At 34.2% G+C, this 23,716-nt stretch overlaps 1 protein-coding gene across 1 annotated transcript in view; it reads left to right on the top strand.

Moving 5' to 3' along the window:
- The first annotated feature begins 12,886 nt into the window (after nucleotides 1–12,886).
- LOC133329652 (dystrophin, isoforms A/C/F/G/H-like) overlaps nucleotides 12,887–23,716 on the top strand; it is a 412,707-nt gene continuing 401,877 nt past the window's right edge. Inside the window, exon 1 of the mRNA XM_061538128.1 lies at nucleotides 12,887–13,064. Coding sequence (XP_061394112.1) covers nucleotides 12,887–13,064 — 178 coding nt within the window. The remainder of the gene's footprint in view (nucleotides 13,065–23,716) is intronic.

The raw sequence follows: 23,716 nt of genomic DNA, 5'->3' as shown, positions 1-23,716 counted from the left end.
ACACAAAGTTAGATTTTCGTGGAAGTAGTGTAGGGTATCATATGGTCGGCGCCGTCTGACTATACTGCTCCGCTCACTGGTTTTTATACCCTTCACCACACTGTGGTACAGGGTATTATGTCTTTGTGCATATGTTTGTAACAGGCAAAAGGAATCGAGATAGACCCATGGTTCCTTTTGAGAATATGCATAGAATCACTTTCTAAGTCGATTTACGCATGTCCGTCCGTCCGTCCGTTTGTCCATGTTAAATTGTAAACAAAGTACAGGTCGCATTTATTATTCCAATTGAATGAAATTTGGCACAGCTCATTCATTTGGCCCAAGGACGAACCCTATTGAAATTGGAAAAAATCGGTTCAGATTTAGATATAGCTCCCATATATATTTTCGTCCGATTTAAGGTAAATGGAGCACCAAAGTCCCTAAATAGCTTTCAATTTGCACGAAATTTTGCATAGCGTGCTGAATTAGGCCTAGAATGATTTGTGCTAAGTCTCGTGAAAATCTGTTCAGATTTAGATATAGCTCCCATATATATTTTCGTCCGATTTATGGTAAATGGTGCATCAAAGTCCCTAAATATCTTTCAATTTGGACGAAATTTGGCACAGCGAATTGAATTAAGCCTAGAATGATGTGTGCTATGTTTCGTGAAAATCTGTTCAGTTTTAGATATATCTCCCATATATTTTCGTTCGATTTAAAACAAATGGTGCACCAAAGTCCCTATTTATCTTTCGATTTGCACGAAATTTTGCACAGCGTACAGTATTAAGAGTAGATTGATGTGTGTTAAGTTTCTTGAAAATGGGTTCAGATTTAGATATAGCTCCCATATACATTTTCGTCCGATATAATTTAAATGGTGCACCAAAATCCGAATATATTTTACGAAATTTGGTGTAGCGTACTGAATTGAGTCTGGAATGATGTGTACTAAGTTTCGTGAAAATCCGTTCAGATTTAGATATAGCTCCCATATATCTTTTCATCCGATTTTACATAAATGGTGTACCAACTCCTAATGAGACTTGCAGCCATAGCTTCCATTTTCTTCCATTTCCATTAACTTCCATTTCGAACGGGTGTCTGACTGATATTAAAATTTTAACAGTGCGGCATACCGAATAGCGTGTATCAATTTTGCTATAAATAGATAAATCTGCCCGAATGAAATTAAAGTTATCATAGGTTGCAGAAAGACATGAGTATGTCCCTTCGAGGGACATCCTTACAATTGACATGCAATTGTAAGGATACATATGTACAATACACCCAAAGTGGTAAAGGATAACATATAGTCGGCCCAGTCCTACCTTACTACTTTCCTTACTGGTTAAATAGTTATTTTCTATACAATGTTCCTCTATTGGTCCATGATCAGGTGTAGTCCTCACATAACAATCCCCAATTTTTTCGGTATTCCTACACAGAGGGGATTATATATGACTAGAGAAATTCCATCCATTCTCTAATTCGTGCACCATCAGTAGACGCCTGTAAATCTCACTGACACATTGCACAATCAAATTTGGATCAAGTTTATTTAATAACAATAATAACAACATTTTAATTTTTTGATAACTAGCAGAGCGAGAGAGATTTGAAAGAGAATCCGACATTGTTGTGAGTTGTTTGTCAAGCTGATAAGATAAGCCGCTGCTGAGATGAACGAAACAATGACGACAAACTACCATACCATAATGCTGAATATTTAAATGTGCTACACACAGGGGACTCTGGAATCTGACGAAAACGACTGATATTTTTCAAGACAGATGAAAATATGATGATTTACGAATCTAGAAAAAATTAGGGGTTTCTGTGGGAATTTGAATATTTTCTCTGTCGTATAAGGTCTAAGTTGGAGAATTAAATAATTCAAATAACTCAATTTAATAACTCAAATCCCAAAGTCAAATTTAAAAACCGAATATCATCATTCAATTCATTCAAACCTCAGTTTTGAAACAAGTACCCCCAACATGCCAACATTTCCTAATATCAGCCACAGAATGCAATCACCTGTTAGAATTTCAAACTGAACTCTCACATGTTTTTGAAATTAAAAGTACATAAGAGAACATGTGTACTTACATACAAACATGAAACTACATGAACGAATAAACAATGTTGTCTAAATACAGGCAGCTTTAAATTAACAATGAAAAAAAAATATATGAATAGGAGAATTTAATATGAAAACCATACCATCCAGCCAAGCATATCCACTAACGCAATTTAAAACAAATTATAACAACAACAAACAAAAAAAAATAGAAAAAACTGAACAAAAAATTCTAGGCAAATATTTACCAACGAGAGTGAAAACACTGAGAAGTCACGGCAATGAAAATATAGAAAGAAATATTACCACCGCACAGCACCTACCACCGAACCTACCTTACCTGCCTGCCCGCCTTCCTATCTATCCATGCAACTAACAGCAATTAAAGATTAGAATTAAAATATTGAAATTAGTAGCATCTCACATTTCGAGTAATTGACTTGAAATTCGTGTGTAATTGAAATCGTTGTCGTCGTGGTTACGAGGAGTTTTTTCATAATTATCCGAAAGTGGATAAAAAATTAATTGAAAATACTACAACAACAAAATAATAAAAAAATATATCAAATTAATAAAAGAACAGAATTGCGTCTGTCTGCTAAGATGGGTTTGAGAATTCAATTCTATTAATAAAGTGGTAAAAAAATGACAAAAAACAGAAAACAAATTAAAAACAAATATTACTTTAAAATTTAAATAATAGAAAGTGGGAGTGTGTGTTTTTAAGTTCAAAAGAAAAAAATTATCTTATTAAAAAGAAGACCCGAATATTTAATCGACAGCCTCAAAATATACTTTAAAAATATAACCAGAGAGTATTAACATAGATGTGGAATTTTTAAAATAGGAGTGGATTTTTTAAAAATATTTTTCAACCTCTAAATATCTTTATAATGGCTACTCTAGGCATGGATTTTTTAAAAATATTTTTTTTGTGGATTTTTATACAATTCACCACACTGTGGTACAGGGTATTATGTCTTTGTGTATATGTTTGTTACAGGTTCCTTTTGAGAATATGCTTAGAATCACATTCTAAGTCGATTTATACATGTCCGTCCGTCCACCCGTCTTTCTGTCCATGTTAAATTGTAAACAAATTGGATGAAATTTGGCACAGGTCACTTATCGGTTCAGATTAAGATATAGATCCCATATACATATTTGTCCGATTTAAGGTAAATGATGTACCAAAGTTCGATTTGCGCGAAATTTAGCAAAGCCTAATGATTTAGGTCTAGAATGATGTGTGTCAAGTTTCGTGAAAATCGGTTCAGATTTAGATATTGCTCCCATATATATTTTCGTCCGATTTCATGTAAATGGTGCACCAAAGTCCCTATATATCCTTCGATTTGCTCGAAATTTGGCATTGTGTACTGAACTGAGTCTAGAAAGATGTATGTTAAATTTCGTGAAAATCGGTTCAGATTTAGATATAACTCCCATATATATTTTCGCCCGATTTTAGGTAAATATTGGACCAAATTCCCTATATATCCTTCGATTTGCACAAAATTTGGCATAGCGTACTAAATTGAGTCTAGAATATGTGTGTAAAATTTCTTGAAAATCAGTTCAGATTTGATATAGCTCCCAAATATATTTTCGTCCGATTTTAGGTAAATAGTGCACCAAATTCCCTTCGATTTGCACGAAATTTGGTACAGCGTACTGAAGGATGTGTATTAAATTTTGTGAAAATCGGTTCAGATTTAGATATAGCTCCCATATATATTTTCACCCGAATTTAGGTAAATGGTGCACCAAAGTCCCTATGTATCCTTCGATTTCCACAAAATTTGGCATAGCGTACTGAATTAAGACCATAAAGATGTGTGTTAAATTTCATAAAAATCGGCTCAGATTTAGATATAGCTCCCATATATATTTGCGTCCAATTTACGGTAAATGGTGCACTGAAGTCCCTATATATCTTTCGATTTGCACGAAATTTGGCATAGCGTAATGAATAAGGCCTAGAATGATGTATGACAAGTTTCGAGAAAACCGGTTCAGATTTAGATATAGCTCCCATATATATCTTCGTCCGATTTATGGTAAATTGTGTACCAAAATTCCAATATATCTTTGGATTTGCACGAAATTTGGCACAGCGTAATGAATAAGGTCTAGAATGATGTATGCCAAGTTTCGTGAAAATCGGTTCAGATTTAGATATAGCTCACATATATATCTTCGTCCGATTTAAGGTAAATTGTGTACAAAAGTCCCTATATAAATTTCGATTTGCACGAAATTTGGCACAGCGTAATGAATAAGGTCTAGAATGATGTATGCCAAGTTTCGTGAAAATCGGTTCAGATTTAGATATAGCTCCCATATATATCTTCGTCCGATTTAAGGTAAATTGTGTACAAAAGTCATTACATATCTTTCGATTTGCACGAAATTTGGTATAGCGTACTAAATTAAGTTTAGAATGATGTGAGCAAAGTTTCTTGGCAATCGGTACAAATTTAGATATAGCTCCCATATATATTTTCATCCGATTTAAGGTAATTGGTGTACCAAAGACCCTATATATCTTTCGATTTGCACGAAATTAGGCATAGTGTACTGGCATTTGGGTCTATAATAATTTGTGCTAAGTTTCATGAAAATCGGTTGAGATTTAGATATAGCTCCCATATATATTTTTGCCCGATTGTAGGTAATTGGTGCACCAAAGTCCCTGGAAATCTTTTCATTTGCACGAATATTGGCATAGCGTACTGAATTAAGTCTAGAATGTGGCAAAGTTTCGTGAAAATCGGTTCAGATTTAGATATAGCTCCCATATATATTTTCGTCCGATTTTATGTAATTGGTGCACCAAAGTCCCTATATATTTGTCGATTTGCACGAATTTTGGTATAGTGTACGTTGGTCAGCTAAGTACTTCGCTTTGTTACAAGAGACATTTGGGTTTGAAAGGTTTTTTTTGTATAGAAGCTTCTGGGCAGAATATCAAAAAACTAAGGGAACTTATGAGGATCAGTGGCGTGATCCGAAACTATAGTCTTCCCTGCCTTACCCCTCGGCAATCAATGTCATACATTCCTTACTAATAGATAGTTGTTTTTTATAAAAACAAAATACAAATGGTATCCAAATAAGCCGCCAACATAGCAAGGCCGAATGACACAATGTACTGAGGTAATAGTCTATGGCAATTTTCCCTGAAATCGGTTCAGATATAGATATATAACAAAAACACGTCTTCTGTTGGGATACATATGTAGAATATACCCAAAGTGGTGAAGGGTATCATATAGTCGACCCAGCCCGACTTTACTACTTTCCTTACTGGTTATATTTAAATTAAATATTTTCCCATAAATGTTTACTTATATTTTTAAATAAATTCTCCTAGCCACTTCAAGTAAATCCACATCCTTATTCCAAAAACATTAAATTGATTTAATTACTTTTAATTTCTCTGTTTATAAATAACACATCACAGCTCTTATGTGGCTCTTGGAAAATGAAAATTTGCTTAACTAAGATTCCACAAGACACCTTCACTCTCTATCTCTTGGTGAAGATTATCACCGCCACCACACATGTTTTCAACTTTATTTGATTCATATACCCCGGCTAATACCACTTATATGAATTATGTGACTTGAACAAGAAAATGAATAAAGTTTGTTGTTGTTGCCGGTGTTGTTTTGTGGCTTTTTGTTCAAAAAATTTAAACGCTAAAAGATTAAAAAAGTTTTGCAACAGAGAGAAAGAGACATGTGTTCGACATTTGAAATTTATTAAATTAAAAAGGAAAAAAAAAACAAGAACAAAAAATAAGAGTTAGAACAAAAAGTCAAAAATGAATGGAAAGTTTTTTTCGAGGAATTTAAGGAATTTTTAGAAAATAAATGAAAAAGGTTGGTTATTAATTTCAGGAGCTAAAAAATAGGGAGATAATTTTTCTAATGGATTAACTTAAACAAAAATTATTTAAACATAATTTAACTCAGATGTCGTGTTAGAGATACATCTCTAATTGTTATATTAGAGATGTATCTCTAATATTAAGTTTGCAGGGTGTATTATTAACACAAGAACCCAATTTAGACCCATGTGCCAAACCAACTCATACTTGTATTCACCAGAATTGCTTAGAACAAATTCTACTTAAAACCAGTAAGGAAAGTTCAAAAATCGGACGGAGTCGACTATATGATACCCTTCACCACTACAATATCCTGTAGATAGAACGGTCATACAATCTTTGGAGGATCATTGAGATGGAATCGGGCGAAATTAAATGTGCTATCTCGATAGATATTTGAACCAATTGAAAAACCCCATACACATACCATTCTCAAATCAATGAAAAATTGCATTCCAAACGGGGAGACTTGGATTCTTTAACGTGCCATTTGTATGAAATTGAGCAAAATTATGTTTGGGAGCTATATATAAACACATGGACCTAATTAAGTAACCGTTGCATACACCATTTGTTTTTTTGTTAATACCCTCTGCCAAATTTCGTGTAACCACCATTTTTTTTCTCAATAGCTTTCGCTATGGAAAACTTTACTCAATCAGACAAATATTGGGAGTTTGGTGTATCATTCACAAAATATCGGACGAAACTATATAAGAGCTATATCTAAATCTGAACCGATTAAAAAAAACTTCGCAGACATCAGTCTGGATCTAATTCAGTACTGTGTGCAAAATTTGACCCAATGGGACAAATATTGGGAGTTTGGTGCATCATGCACGTAAAATCGGACGAAACTATATATGGGAGCTATATCTAAATCTGAATCGATTTCAACAAAACTATACAAACGTATACATTATTCGGAACCTAATTCAGTACACTGTGCAAAATGTTGTCTCAATTGGACAAATATTGGGAGTTTGGTGTATCATTCACATAAAATCGGACGAAACTATATATGGGAGCTATATCTAAATCTGAACGGATTTTGTCCCAATCGGACAAATATTGGGAGTTTGGTGCATCATTTACATAAAATCGGACGAAACTATATATGGGAGCTATATCTAAATCTGAACCGATTTTCTCCAATTTCAATAAGGTTCATCCTTGGGCCAAATAAGTGAACTGTGTCAAATTTCATCTAAATCGGATCTGATTTAAAAAAAAACTTCGCATACATTATTCTGGACCTAATTCAGAACTCTACTGTGCAAAATTTTGTGCCAATCGGGCAAATATTGGGAGTTTGGTGCATCATTTACATAAAATCGGACGACTATATATATGGGAGCTATATCTAAATCTGAACCGATTCCATGAAAACACCGCACACATAAGCATGGACCTGATTCAGTGTGCTGTGCAAAATTTTGTCCCAATCGGACAAATATTGGGAGTTTGGTGCATCATTCACATAAAATCGGACGAAACTATATATGGGAGCTATATCTAAATCTGAACCGATTTTCTCCAATTTTAATAGGGTTCGTCCTTGGGCCAAATAAGTGAACTGTGTAAAATTTCATCTAAATCGGATTATAAATGCGACCTGTACTCTGTTAACAAAAATACATGGACGGACGGACAGACATGCGTATATCGACTCAGAAAATGATTCTATGCATATTCTCAAAAGGTACCATGGGTCTATCTCGATTCCTTTTGCCTGCACAAAGACATAATACCCTGTACCACAGTGTGGTTAAGGGTATAAACAGTGAGCGGAGCAGTATAGTTGGACGGGGCCGATCATACGATACTCTACACAACTACCGCCAAACTCTAACTTTATGCGGATTTTTGGCCTGGACAATAATTCGTGATGCACCCTCTTGCCCGATTAGGGGTCAACAGATGCCTCTTCCTTGCATTGACATATATTTCGAAAATTACTAATGTTCAGTAAGTCCTTCTAATTAGTTGACCATATTCCATTCACCGTGCGTTGTGTTGTGATGTTCGGCATATAATTTTTTGAGATCGATTCGAAAAAAAAGCACAAAAAATTAAGTTTTCCGTCCACTTCATCCCAATATTTTTATCTGATCATTTCCGAAAATTATGGGCATTGTCCTTGACCATATCTGGAAACTCATGGAACAGTTCAAAGGTATCAGTTCCGCCCTCCAGTGTGATAATGGGTTACTAAAAAATAATATATAAATACGTGAGCACCTGTAACACATCCGAGTACATAGAGTAACTTCGGGTAATGTGGACCACCATTTTCTTTTTTTGATATTGTGGGCGTAACAACGGTAAAAAATAAAAACAAATTGTTTTCACAGCATGGTAGATTTGTTGGCTAATTATATTCCAGGTCAAAAATTATATATATTTGTCCATAAAAATGTTATTGCATTATATTTCAAAAAGCTCTAAACTGCGAATAAAAATAACTTGGCGGGTAATGTGGACCAGTATGTGTGGGTAATGAGGATCAGTAAGTTGAAGGTAGGTTGTGGATTGGTTGTGATAAATTTCAATTTATTGCACTCCTGGGTAACAATAAATGCAAAAATAAATGGGTTTATGTTTTGGAATAGCCCCCATTTAAGGGTACCACCCCATTTGCGGTATTTTGAAGGTCCTTGCTTCATTATCCAACCGAGGCACCTATAATTTCGGATATCGAGTTTTCAGAGGATAGAATACCTCCTCGCATATTAAATGCGCCCTTGTTTCGAACTCGTCCTCATGAAAATGTCCCACTTTTTTATAGTGGTCCACATTAGCTGACATTGAATATTTTTATTTAAAAATAATTATCGGCTTCAAAAATGAATAAAAATGTAAAAATAACCGAAAGTAATTACAGATAAACGTGTATTTTTGTTAAAGAAAACAAGAAAACCACATAACCTCTTTATATTCGAGAAAAACAAAATGTTCGACTATTTTACAAAATCGTTCGACTATTGTGCTAAAAAATTTTCAAGTCACACTTTTAAGATCAGTGCTACATTTTCACCTACTAAATTTTCAACATTGCAATTATTTATTAAAAACCAAATTTGATGTTTGTTTTCACTAATTAGGAAAACATTTATCAAGGCGGCATTGGCATATTTCAAGCATTTTCTTAGATATGGGGGGTGGTCCACATTTGACGCATGGTCCACAATACCAGAAGTTACTCTACTACAATATAATTGTTATCAATTTGGAGGTTAACCACTCTTCTTGGATATACTATCAACTTCTCAGATCTATGTCCTTCAGGGGTAAATATGTACGCTATAGAATACAAATTTGGTAATTTTTCACACAAAAGTCAGGGTCCATTTTATCCGCTAAATATTAACCAATCTTTACCAAAACCATCATCATTGGACAGAACAAGTCCTACATGCAAAATTTCGTAAAAATTGGCCCATAACTGTTGCCTGTATACTCTTTAAAAATTATAATGGATAGACGATCGGACGGACACACATGATCGACTCAGCTAGTTAAGATATGACGATCGGTGTACTTAAAGGTGGTTCTTGGACCAATATTTTGCGGCTTTACAAACTCTTGGGGCTATACAAAGCCATAAAACCCTGACAACATAGTTGTGTAGGGTTTAATTATATAGATCCCTTAACACAATTTAGTATTTCGCCCATTTCCGAACTTTTCCATCAGTACAATCAATGTGAACATCATTGAAAGCTCCCCTTTTTACACCGACAACTTTTTTGGATAATGTTTTCCGGATTAACGATTTGCGCCATTGAATAGCAATTTTGACCGATCTTCATAAAATCAAACATGATATTCGTATCATACTTCTCGTTTTTGGCCAGAATCAAAATCTTCGTTACTATTGGTCGATTTGGCATGTATTTTATTTATAAATTAAAATGTCAATATCATGTCAACATAATGATCGGTATACTAAAATGTTGGTCTGGGGCCAATATTTGGCGGCGTTACATACCTAAGGTGGACTTGTGGTCCCACAAATGACCACAAGTCCCCCTTCTCACAGAAAACCAGAGGGGACTCTTATAGAAAACAAAAAGATCTTCATATTGAAGGCATTAAGTCACCTCATGGAGATTTTCATTTGAAATTTTATAGGGATATTCTTGAATTAGTGTAGGTTCGATTTAAATAAAAAACGAAGAATGTAGGAAATATAATAATAGCAGAAGGTTTGAAAATATTTTTTGCATATCTCGAGAATTCCATCTGGCGCGACTTGGACCAAATAATAACTCGACATCAAACAAATATTTAAAATCTCAATTTTTTATTCGAAGTGGTTACTTACCCATAACATAAAAACCAGGCAGTTCCATGCAAGTACATACAAACTTGGATGTTGTTCTCTAAGATTAATTGCATTTAGACTCGACTCTAGAAACCAGGCTACATCCACCCAAGACCAGAATTTCTTATACATATACCATTGAGCGCTTCACTTCCAGTTCTTCCCACAAATGACCACAAGTCCCCCTTCTTACAGAAAACCAGAAGGGACTCTTTTAGAAAACAAGAAGATCTTCATATTGAAGGCATTAAGGTCATATCATGGAAGGCCAGAAGGTCCTCATTGAGAAAAGACATTATTAAAGAAAACAAGTGAAAAAGCGTTAAGTTCGGCCGGGCCCAACTTTGGATACTCTCCACCATAGATATACTGTCAGGTACTTGAAATGAAAATAAAGGGAACATACCAAAAAGTGACCTTTCTACAAACTGATTATGTAAACCATAATATCAGGAATTTTTAATAAATTTTTTAATGAATATTTATACCCTCAGCCTTATGGCTTATGAGGGTGTATACACTTTGATACAGTGAAAATGTGCCTCGTCGAAATATTGGTTCTAGACCCCACGTTTTTTTGGACCAAATCCATTTCAGAAAATTTTGATTTCATCCAAACTTTGCCTATATTATTATTTATTCCAAACTTTGTTCAAGTTCGAAGATGGGGAATATCGATCCACTCCTTCTGGTACAGGGGCTATACATAGGCCTAAATCCGGGCTATAGTTCCTATATATGAACTATAGCCCGGATTTAGGCCTAAGTATAGCCCCTGTACCAGAAGGAGTGAACCTTACGTTCTATCCTCCGCAGGTGAAATGATTACAACAGAGTCTTAGAACCAAACCCAAACGCAGAACAAATCAGATAACTATTTTAATATAAATAAAAAGGGGGTTATATGGGGACTACGCCAAAAAGGGTGCGAATATTAATAATTTTTAGTAGGGAGATTTGTTACGATACACTACTACAAAATACCAAATTGCAGCGAATTCGGTTGGAAAACGCGCTCAAGAACCCCAAATATCCAAAATTGGGGGTACCCTTATATGGGGGCTACCCGAAAAATGGGCCTATATTCATAATTTCTTGTGGAGAGATTTGGTACCTATTAAGAACTCAAAATACTAATTTACAGCTAACTCGGTGGAAAAATACGTTCAAAACCACCAACATACTGAAAAATATGAGGTACCGTTATATGGGGACTACCAGAAAAAGTGGACCTATATTAATAATTTTTTGTGGGCACATTTAGTACCCAATAAGAACCCAATGTAGCAAATTTCAGCGAATTCGGTTGAAAAACGCCTCCAAGAACCCCAAAATACCGAAAATTGAGGGGTACCGTTATATGGGGGGTACCAGAAAAAATTGACCTATATTTATAATTTCTAGTAGGGAGATTTGCTACCCAATAAGGACTCAAAGTGCCAAATTTCAGCGAATTCGGTTGAAAAACACGCCCAAGAACCTTAAAATACCGAAAATTGGGGGGTACCTTTATATGGGAGCTATGCCTAAACGTGGACCGATATATCCCATTTTCGAACTTGACCTGCCTGTAGACAAAAGACAACTTTATGCAAAATTTCAGCACCCTATCTCAATTCCTTCAGAAGATAGCGTGATTACAACAAACGGACGGACATGACTAGATCGTCTTAGAATTTTACCCTGATCAAGTATATATATTTTACACACGGAATGACAAAATTAATATACCCTCCATACCATGGTGGAGGGTATAAAAATGCCCCGAATGTCAGCTTATAGAAGATCTAAAGTAGTTCATTTAAAAAAACCAACATGTATTATTTTAGAAGACCAAGAGATCTTCTTATACAAAACCAAACAGTTTCTCACAAATACCTATCAATTTGGAAATTGTTCTCTAAGTTATATTACACTTGGGCTTGACTCTATAAACCTGGGTACATCCACACAATACCTTATCATAGAACCTTTCACTTCCTGAAGAGCTCCTTGTCCCCATAAGGTCTGTTATCCCATAAACGATCTTTCAATTCAAATCAAAACGGATTCTCATTTGTGAATGTTATTTTAAGAAATGTTACAGTATATTACAGGGGTCCGTTATAATTTTTGTTCATAAGCCTAAATTATTTTTCATAACATATGCTTCAATTATTTTTCATAACATATTAAGTTTGAAATCAACACGAGTGTTTAAATTCTTAAATCAACATAAACGCGGCGTGTAATACAACAACAAGTGATCTGAATGCAATCAATAATAAAATATAATAACACCATAAAAAATAAATCATTACAAATTTATTGATAAATAGAAAATATATTTCTAGGCAATTCATAGAAAAAGTTATTAAATTTCAAAAAATATACAAAAAAATTATTTTATGATTAATGTGAAAAATATTTCCCAAAAAAAAAAAATAATTTACAATCTCACCGAAAAATATAAATTCTTATCTTTTGAAAGATAAGTAAGTGCTATACCCAAAAAACACACAACAAAAACAACAAATCCCCCGATATTTTTTCTGCTCCCACTACTCTGAGCCGGGGCCAAAGAAGGAAACAAAAAGACAACAACGTTGAAAATATGTACCAACCGTATGACTATGATTACGATATTGTGGATTACTACTACAACAACAACGACAATGAGGGCTATAGCACCAGTGCCCCATCAACGTATTTTTATGAGGAATATCCATCGCCACCGCCAGAGCCAGCTCCCATTATCTTGGGTTACGATGAATATCGTCGACAGTTTATAAGTGAGTATATTTTGTACAATTTTTATTTTTATTTTGTTTTTGTATTTTTATTTTTTTTTTTTACATAAGGCAACAAAGTGTGTATGTAGTAGATGTATGTTTGTGTGTGTGTGTTGCAGCATGTAAATATGTGTGTTGGTATTTTTTTATTATTTACATAAGATAATTATTTTTGTAGATTTATTTGTTTCCTCTTTTTCTGCCGCTGCTGCTTACATCTTGTTCTTCCTCATTGTCTACTTCGTTCAACCAACCATAAAAAAGTACAATGTATTTTAACACTTACCGCAGGGTTTTACATCTCTACTGCTTTCCACAATGGCCAGCAACAATTTTATATTTTCTTTTTTGTCAGTTTATTATGCTATGCGGTTGAAGGGTCTTACTTAAAAAGAGACGACTTGTGTCCATTATTAACACATTTACGAATGTAAACTATGGTGTTGAGTACACCGCTAACAAGTTCAAAGTTGGTTTAGTGAGACACAGATACAAATATATATGTAATTAAAATGTACTAGTACATATCTTAATTATCTAATTTTCGATAGAAGAGCGGAATGTCTTCCGCACCACAAGGTCTTCTCCACAGAATATCAGATGGTTTTCTTTATAGAATATCAGACGGCCTTCTTCATAGAGCTGAAGGTCTTCCTTCATAGAAGAGCTGAAGGTCTTCCTTCATAGAAGAGCTGAAGATCTTCCTTCATAGAGGAGCTGAAGGTCTTCTTCTTCATAGAAGAGCTGAAGGTCTTCTTCTTCTTCATAGAAGAGCTAAAAATCTTCCTTCATAGAAGAGCTGAATGTCTTCCTTCATAGAAGAGCTGAAGGTCTTCCTTCATAGAAGAGCTAAAAGTCTTCCTTCATAGAAGAGCTGAATGTCTTCCTTCATAGAAGAGCTGAAGGTCTTCCTTCATAGAAGAGCTGAAGGTCTTCCTTCCTAGAAGAGCTGAAGGTCTTGCTTCATAGAAGAGCTGAAGGTCTTCCTTCATAGAAGATCTGAAGGTTTTCTTCAAAAAAGAGCAAAAAGTCTTCCTTATAGAATACCAGAAAGTCATCTTAATCGAACACCAGAAGGTCTTCTGCATAGAAGAGTAAAGGGTCTTCGTCATAGAGAACTGAACGTCTTATTGAAAGAAGACCTGAAAGTCTTATTCATAAGATACCAGAAGGTCTTCTTCACAGAAGACAAAACGGTCTTCTTTATAGAAGACCTGCATATAAGTTTTGAAGGTCTTCTTCATAGAAGGCCAAAAGGTTTTTTCATGGAAACCCAGAAGGTCTTCTTCATGGAGGACCGGAAGGGTGTCTTCATAGAAAACCAGAAAGCTTTCTTCATAGAAGACCGGAACGTGTTCTTAAAGAAAACCAATAGATCAAGGACTGGTTATAGAAGACCAAAAGGTGTTCTCTAAGCAAACCTTGAAACAGAAGTCTAATTAGTATTCTTATAGAGGACTAATAAGTTTTCTTAAATGTCTTCGTATAGAAGACCAAAAGGTATTTTAGATCTTCTTATGGAAGACCAAAAGGTCTTCACATAGAAGAGCAGAAGATCTTCTTACAGAAGACGAGGAGGTTATAGGAGATCTATAGGAAGAACTATAAAAGACCGGGAAGTCATATTATCGATAAGCAGAAGGTCTTCTTCTTGTAAAATAATGGACAATCTTTTCCAAATTCCTTCTACTAGAATTTCTTCTTGTGGACTATCTTCTAATATTAGAACAAAAGGACTTCTTATAGAAAACAAGAGGTCTTGTCATGGAATACCCACAGGTCTTCTTAAAGAATACCAGAAAGTGTGCTTATAGAAGTTCTTAATATGGAAAATCAGATAGGTTTTCCTATATAAGAGGGACTTCTTCTTGCAGAATATTAGATAAGGTCTTCTAAGAGAGGAGCAGAGGTATTTTTCTTTGAAACCAAGTCTTCTCTACAGAGAATGTTGAAGATGGTGCATGTTCTTGTGCAGCCCCCATAGAACATAACCGACCCACTTGCCGTATTTGAAAATTTCAAGGAACTTTTGCATTTTGCAAAACATTTTCTATATCGATGTATGAAACCTTTAAAGGGTCCCTACTCAATTTCGCTATTTTTATACCCTCCACCATAGTATGGAGGGTATATTAGTTTTGTTTTTCCGTTTGTAACGCATCGAAATAATCATTTCCGATCCTATAAAGTATATATATTCTTGATCAGCGTAAAATTCTATGACGACATAGCCATGTCCGTCTGTCTGTTGTAATCATTCTAGCGTCTAAACGAATTGAGATAGATCGCCAAAATTTTTCATAGAGTCTTTTGTCTGCAGGCAGGTCAAGTTCGAAGATGGGCTTTATCGATCCACGTTTAGGCATAGCTCCCATATAAGGGTACCGCGTTTTTCAACCGAATTCGGTGAAATTTGCTACATTGGGTTCCTATTGGGTACTAAATGTCTCCATAACAAATTATAAATATAGGTCCACTTTCTTTGGTAGCCCCCATATAACGGTACCTCCTATTTCGCAGTATTTTGGGAGTTTTGCTCGTATTTTTCCGCCAAATTAGCTGTAATTTAGTATTTTGAGTTCTTAATAGGTACAAAATATCACCACAAAAAATTATGAATATAGGTCCATATTTTCGGATAGCCCCCATATAAGGGTACCCACAATTTTCGGTATTTTGGAGTTCTTGAGCGCGTTTTTCAACCGAATTTGCAGCAATTTAGTATTTTGTAGTCGTATAGGGTAACAAATCTCCCTACTAAAAATTAATGATATTCGCCCCCTTTTTGGGGTAGTCCCCATATAACTCCCTTTTTTATATTAAAATAGTTGTCTGATTTGTTCCGCGTTTTGAGTTTGGTTCTAAGATTCTGTTGTAATTACTTCACCTGTGGAGGATAGCGAGATAAAAAATTAGAACGTAAGGTTCGATAATGAACTATAGCCGTATTTAGACCTAGTAGTGGACTGATATTCCCCATCTTCGAATTTGAACTAAGTTTGGAAGAAATAATAACATTGGCAAAGTCTGGATGAAATTTTAATTTTCTGAAACGGATTTGGTCCAAAGAAACATGGGGTCTAGAACCAATATTTCGATGAGGCACATTTTCACCGTGTATACACCGTCATTAGCCATAAGGCTGAGGGAGTAATTATACAATAAAAATATCTGAAATGTGTGTAATGGTTTACATTATGGTTTACATAATCCGTTTTTAGAAATGTCGGTATAGGTCCACTTTTTGGTATGTTCCCTATATTTTCATTTCTAGTTCGGCACGGCCGAACTTAACGCTTTTTCACTTGTTAAACTTTAATTTGTTACTCGGTGTTCCTGATTATCAAAAAAAAAATCTTCCAAATTTGTCAATATAGATCAGGGTTCACCAACAATACATATGCAAACTGCTATGATTGTGTTGGGCACACACATAGATCCGTTGGGAGAGTAATTTTCGCTCTCTCGGTACAGATCGTCTATGTTAAAGCATTGCAAAGCATACGACATGTTCGATGTCGAGAATAATGTTGAGTTCGAACACAGAACTGTGATTGTATTGGTACTCTCCCAAAGCGCCCACGGGCGCCTGTTTGGTGAACAGTGATATAGATCCATATTCATACATAGGCCCGACAGAATATAATAACTCCTGCCCGGCAATTTACATGTTCTGATACAGGCATATATAAAAAATCAAACCGTGTTGAAATACACATCACTTTGGAGGCTATAAAAATTTCGGACCAGCGGAACATAACGTCCTCTTAACATGTTTTTAAATATTTCAGAGTGTCTTAAATATATTTTCTCAAAAATAAAAATTATTATAATTTGAAGAATATTTCGTATTTATCTCTCATTTTTAATTTTGTTATCTCTTTCCTTTGAGCCATTTTAAGTCGGCTAACAATATTTGTCATTATCATTATTATCTCATCGAATTTATTTATTCTGAATTTTCCTCTCAATTTAATGACAATGACTAGCGGTACTCAATAAAATTATATCGTGAGTAAATTTGTTCGACATTTATTAAAGTTTAATTAAATATTAAACATCTGTTTCTACATAGCCGTTCATGCAGGAAAAAATAGCTCGAATGCAGTAAATACAGGTTAATGTGGAGGTGTTATCAGTACACATATGTAGGTATGGATGTGTGTATTCGCACAGTGTATTGAACTCAAATTATTTGATACAAAACAAAGAAGTGTCAGTAGGTGTTTCCGCCAGATATATACCCTCAGTCTATGGTTAGCGGAGGTCTTCGGAGTTACACACAGATTTTATTATTCGTCTTATATAAGGTATATGTTTTTATCAAAGTAGTTTCGGATTTATTCTTAAATTCGCTTCAAAAAAAAATGTACAAGTTTATATACCAGAGGACGGGGCTCAGGGGTCCCAACTTCGGACTAGGTCTATGTTTGGTAAAGATAATAGGTTTTGCAAAGTTTGGTTCAAGTCGGATTGTCCATTTGCAAGATATTGTATAATATAATATATCTAAACCTGATATTTTTTCGAAAAAATTCTTCTTTGTTATACTCAAACAACTGATTCGATACATCAAATGTCATTACAAATTGATATTTCTTCCTCGATGCCTTTCGAAGTCCAAGGTGCCCTTCAAATGCATTTCTAAATTTTCAGTTTTTATTTCGAATTTTTGTTTATTTTTATAAATATTTATCGATCTCTAGCAATTTCTAGAGAGATTACAGCATATTTTAAAACTTTTTGTTCTAAAAATGATTCATCAGACTTAATTTGTTAACACGAAGTAGTTTTTTGTATATATTCTTAATATCATCATCACATTTAATTTAAAAATTCCAAGATGTGTTAATTAGGTATCAAATTTGACTTGTTTCAAAAATACCGTTATATATCACAAATTTCCAGTGATAATATTCTGTTCTCACACTCTATCAATCAAGTACAGTACACATAAGCGTTTTCAATAAAAAAAACTATTTAAAAATATTCCAAATGATTCGAGGGTTAATCAAAACACTTTTAGTTTTTGCAAAATAGTCAGGCTGAATCCCAGTTCTTTTTTTATAAAAAACAAATATTTATTAGTGGGGAATGTATAGCATTAGTACACATTTTCCCTTCAGATGTTAATTACGTGACCGGCAAAAAAATATATGGGATCTATACCTAAATCTGAACCGATTTTTTCCAATTTCAATAGGGTTCGTCCTTGGGCCAAATAAGTGTCCTATGCTAAATTTCATCCAATTCGGATTATAAATGCGACCTGTACTTTGTTTACAATTTAACATGACAAACAGACGAACATGCATAAATCGACTTAGAAAGTGATTATTTGCATATTCCCAAAAGGAACCATGTATCTAGTACGTTTCCTTTTGTCTGTTACAAACATATGCACAAAGATATAATACCCTGTACCACAGTGTTGCGAAGGGTAAGAAAATTAAAAAAATCGGTTCACCCACAATTCAAATTGTACCAAATTTAGTACACAGTAGTACGAATTTCCAAAACTTCTTACATAACCCAAACCTTCACCCCCACAATGATCCTAAATCCAAGTTTCAGGATTCCAAATCAATTTGTTCACCCACAATTCAAATTGTACCAAATTTAGTACATAGTTGTACCAATTTCCAAAACTTCCTACATACCCCAATCCTACACCCCCACAGTCATCCTAAATCCAGGTTTCAGGATTCCAACATTATCGTTTGACCCACAATTCAAATTGTACCAAATTTAGTACACAGTAATTCCTACATACCCCAATCCACAGTGATCATAAATCTAAATTTCAGGATTCCAACTCTTTTGCTTCATTCACAACTTAAATTGTATACCAAATTTGGTATACATTAGTACAAATTTCTAAAACTTCCTATATATCTCAATCTTACACCACAACAATGATACTAACTTCAAATTTCATTGTTCGCGCTCTATCGGTTCAACCAAATCCAATTTGTATCAATTATAGTACGATTTAGTACTTTTTAGTACACATAAGTAAAACATTTCCAAAAACTACGCCCATATCACAATTCTACTCTCCGGCGGTAATGTTATTTTAAAATTTCAGGATTCCAGCTCGATTTGTATCTTCAAATTAAATTTGTACCAAATATAGTTCGATATAGTACTTTTCGTCCACATGAGTACACGTTTCCAAAACCATCTCCTTAAATAGACTCTACATCATAACCCTAATTCGCATTCTAAATTTCAAGTTTTTAGCTCTATCCATTCACATGCTACTAAATTGTACCAAATTAAGTACATTTTGGTACTTTTTCGGATAGTTATAGTTCGAATTTCCAAAAACCCTTTGTTACATCTATCCAACACTACATCAGCGACCACCAATTCAAATTTCAGAGTTCTATCTCTACCGGTTCGTTAGTACTTTTTTGTACTTTTCATACCGTTCTAGTATGAATTTACAAAAACCCAGCCTTATATGTCACCTCTGGACCAAGAGTGACCCTCACCCAAAATTTCAAGATTCTAGCTTCAGATGTTTCGTCTGGGTTAAATCAGTCAATCACTTTACTCTTTTATTAGTATAGATTTCCCCTTTTAAACGATCAACCAAAAAATCCCCAACGATCTGGCAAGCCATTCTCCCCACACACACAAAACCTTTTTTAAACACTGATGGAGAGATAGAGCGAGAACCCCCCAAACACAACACACAGTTCTCTCCCAAACATGGCTTGGGGAGGAACAATATGAGAAAATGAAACACTCCCCACCACAAAGAGATAAACCGGCAAATGAGAGCGTCGTATACGAAACAAACAAACAATGAAACCCCATCACCAAGCAAAGCATGGCTAATTGGAGTTTGAAACAGGGCTGCCAGATTTTTTTTGGAAAAATCGTCAAAATGACGATTTTTTTTTATCAAAAATCGTCAAAAATTTAAATACGCACATTTAGATATATTTAAATATATTTTTTTATTAAAATGAACATGAAAGAGGTATTCAATTTATTAAACACGTTTTTTAAAGCTAATCAAGAAATTCATTTATTTTATAAATATTTGAATAGTCATTTCGACTTTAATAAAGTCATTCATTTTGAAAAGAAATATTTGTGGTAATCATTTTCAACATGTCGGTTTTAATTAACGTATCATAACAATTTGTTTTGTTAACTTTTAAATAATCTTTGGTATAAATTTCTCCATTGAATTTCGACTTTTCGTTTTATTAAGATTTACTTGGCTGAAAACACGCTCAACATTTGCTGAGGAATGGGGTAATACCAGTACCTTCCGTAAAAATTTAGTTATAGGAAAAACATATGAACCATCACCACGTTTCAAATCAAATATTGCATTCCAAAAACGAAATAAATCGGTTTCATCATTTTCACAAATGTTATCAAAATCAAACAACCGTAGTTTGAAAAAAAAAATGAATTATTCTTTTCATTACTAATATACGTGGGACTTATCATAGATACAATTTTAAAAATGCTTTCAAATCGAATCTTTTTAAAATTGTAATAACTTTGTATAAATTGAAACTTAAATTTAATATAACAACGTTTCCGTTCATCAATTTGCCCGTGTCAAAAACCAACAACCGTTAACTTTTATTTGTTTTGTTGCTGTCTACCCAGAGAACGGCACAGCTGATTGGTAGTTTTTCATCTATCTGGGTAAAAGTAAACTGTTGTTGGCTTTGTAACAGTCACATATGCACACATACATATGCCAAATATTCAAATTCTTTTTACTTTTTCTTTCGCTTTATACATTTTTGATGTTGCCATAACAAAAAGAACCCAAATATTGCAATATTACTAAAATGACCAAAAATCGTCATTTTTTGGGCAAAAATCGTCAAATCGTCATTTTTCAATTTTTGACCAAAAAATCGTCAAAATGACGATAAATCGTCAAATCTGGCAGCCCTGGTTTGAAACCATTAAAATAACTGAATACAATTCAGTTATCAGTGAGCGAGCGAGCGTGCGATCGAATACGACGGACAAACGAAAACGTTTATTTTTCTATTTATGTTTTCTATTTTCTACTTTGCGTTGCTTTGTGATTTTTTTTAGCTGAAACATAGTGAGAAATAAAACAACAACAGCAAAAAAACAAGAAAATATTGTAAAAAAAACCAGCACAAAAAAAATCTGAAAAAATAACAAAAAAAAAAAAAAAAATAGTAACACAAAGGAAGAAAGCGGTTAAATACGGTAATGAAAAAATAAGGAAAAGAAAGAAAAAAATTAAAGAAATCAACGGGGAATATAACGAAAAGAAATAAAATAAAAAATGAAGTGGCCAACAACAGAAGCAGTTGAAGTTAAAATAATGGAAAATAAAATAATAAGAAAAAAATTTTGAATAAAAAAAGATGATTGAAATAAAATGTATGAACAATTAAAAAAAAAATGAGGCCCCAAAGAATCTTCGGCCGAATAATGATAAATAATAGTTCGCTTCAATTGGCGTCACCAATAAAAAAAATTGCCATAACCAGAATTCCAAGTGTCAATTGTGTGTTGTGCAAAAGTGTGTGTGTGTGTTTGTGTGTCTAGAGTGCGCGGGTGTTGGTGTACCATGGGGGACTGGGCTCCCTCCACAAGAATTGCCATAAATGAAATATATTTAATTTAATAAAAAGAATTGTTACCAAAAATGGTTGAAGAAAAAATAAAACAAACCGCCGACAATTATTTTTTGTATAAAAAAAGTCATCAGTCCGTTCAAATTCAAGTCCATACACCTGTTGGTTTGTTGTTCTGCTCTGCCGCTGCTGAGTTAAATTTTTTTCTTTTGTTGTTATTCTTGCCACTACCAAACTTCTAACGTCATTTTGCTTGTGTAATATCTAATTTTATTATTGATGATTTTTGTTGTTGTTATTTTCCCAATTTAGTTCAGCATTATAATTCAAAATCCATTGCATTTTGTTGCTGTTCGTTCCATTCGTTTTTATTTGCTATTATTTTTTTTTTTGATTTTTTTCTACGATTTCTGTTGAATCATAATTGTGAAAACCTTTACCTTGACCTGAGAGTAATGGTAATTTGTTTTTGTATTTGCTGAGATATTAATTGAGCACTAATGTCATTGAGTGCTGTGAGTACTGTTGGTTCGATGAACGGGTGAGAGAGAGCGAGAACAAGAGCAAGGGAATAGACGAGTGCAAATGAAAGGTATTCACACCACAATCAACCAAACAACAATCGAAGCAACCACTTGTTGTTGTTATTGTTGTTATTATTATTGTTTTGTTTGGTTGGTTGTTGGGGTCCTTTCAATAGATTGGAATTGAGTTTCAAGTCATCATTTATAACAACAACAACAACTGCACCATCAAATGCTCCTGTATGACTTCTTCGAGGCAACAACGCTAACAAAAACAACTCTCATACATGTTACAAGAAGTAGAAAAAAGAGTATCAACAACAAGAAATGCAATGCGGACTCAATGTAACAGTGGTAAAGGGGAATTAAACAGGCCGTCGGGGTTTAATCTCGGTTTTGAAAACATTTACTGAAAATAACCCCGAATTAGAAACTCGAAACTCTGTAAAAATATTTCTGGCTCCATTCGATAAACGATCTTTGAACAAAGGCATTAGCAAAGCCTGGACCTCTAATTTACGAACTCGAAAACAAATAAATAATATGGCTATATCTTAAAAACCCCTTTCAGTTTCTATAAAAAAAATTGGATCTTATGTCCATTTTAAGTAGTCTTGGTCAATCTCTTTTTTTTAAGTGAACTAGGTACTCAGTTCAATTGGTATGACAGCGTATTCCAATTAAGCTCTGGCACTTCAACCAACCGTAATGAATGATTACCTTTCACAATCATTCGAAGGACTTTCCTATCTATTGTTATACTCGGCAGCACACTTGTTTGCTGCAGTTGTTGCTCCGGACACCTTTGCCTCTTTTCCGAGGTTTCCAGCTCCACGGTTTTCTATGGGGGTGCTTTGCTTTTAAATGTCGCTTCATATTATTTACTGACCCTCCAGCTATACGTAAAACACTATTGCAGCATTTGATATTTTACGCACCACATTCCATGAAATGGGACAACAATATATTACACGTACCTTCATTCACTTTAACAGATTTTATAAATCAGTGGACCTATGAACAACACTCAAGGTGTAGAAGAAAATACAATGTCGTTCAGTGACCGACGGCGTTCATTGGGCAAAGTCAATTAGTGAGCAACGTCTTTCAGAGTCCGACTGAGTTTGGTAAACAAAATCGTTCAGTGAACGACAATAATAAAAACTGAACTATGTCCACTCTTTCAGTGGACTGACTCGTTCAATTGAACTAGGTCGTTCAGGAACGACACAAGAAAAAGTTTAAGGCTCTGTCATATGGAACGTTTTGAAATGTTTATTAAAAATACTCTGGTGGCCAAAACTGATTAAATGATCAAACCCTATTTTTTTAATTCCGCTAATCATCTTTTATATGTTTCGGTGTATGTTTGAAGTCATTGTCATGCTGAAGTATCCAAAATCGGTATATTTTCTGCATCCGATGTAATTATTCATAAAGCTCGTAAAAATCAAACACCATAAAAAGAACAAATGAAAAAGGCGTTAACTTCGGCCGGACGGATCTGTGGATACCCTCCACCACAGGTATA

Source organism: Musca vetustissima, unplaced genomic scaffold, assembly GCF_032173495.1.
Source record: "Musca vetustissima isolate MV318-11 ecotype Yass unplaced genomic scaffold, APGP_CSIRO_Mvet_v1 utg4636, whole genome shotgun sequence".
Classification (NCBI taxonomy): Eukaryota; Metazoa; Arthropoda; class Insecta; order Diptera; family Muscidae; genus Musca; species Musca vetustissima.
Note: the sequence above shows the minus strand (reverse complement) of the source record. Positions and strands in the feature narration are given on the sequence as shown.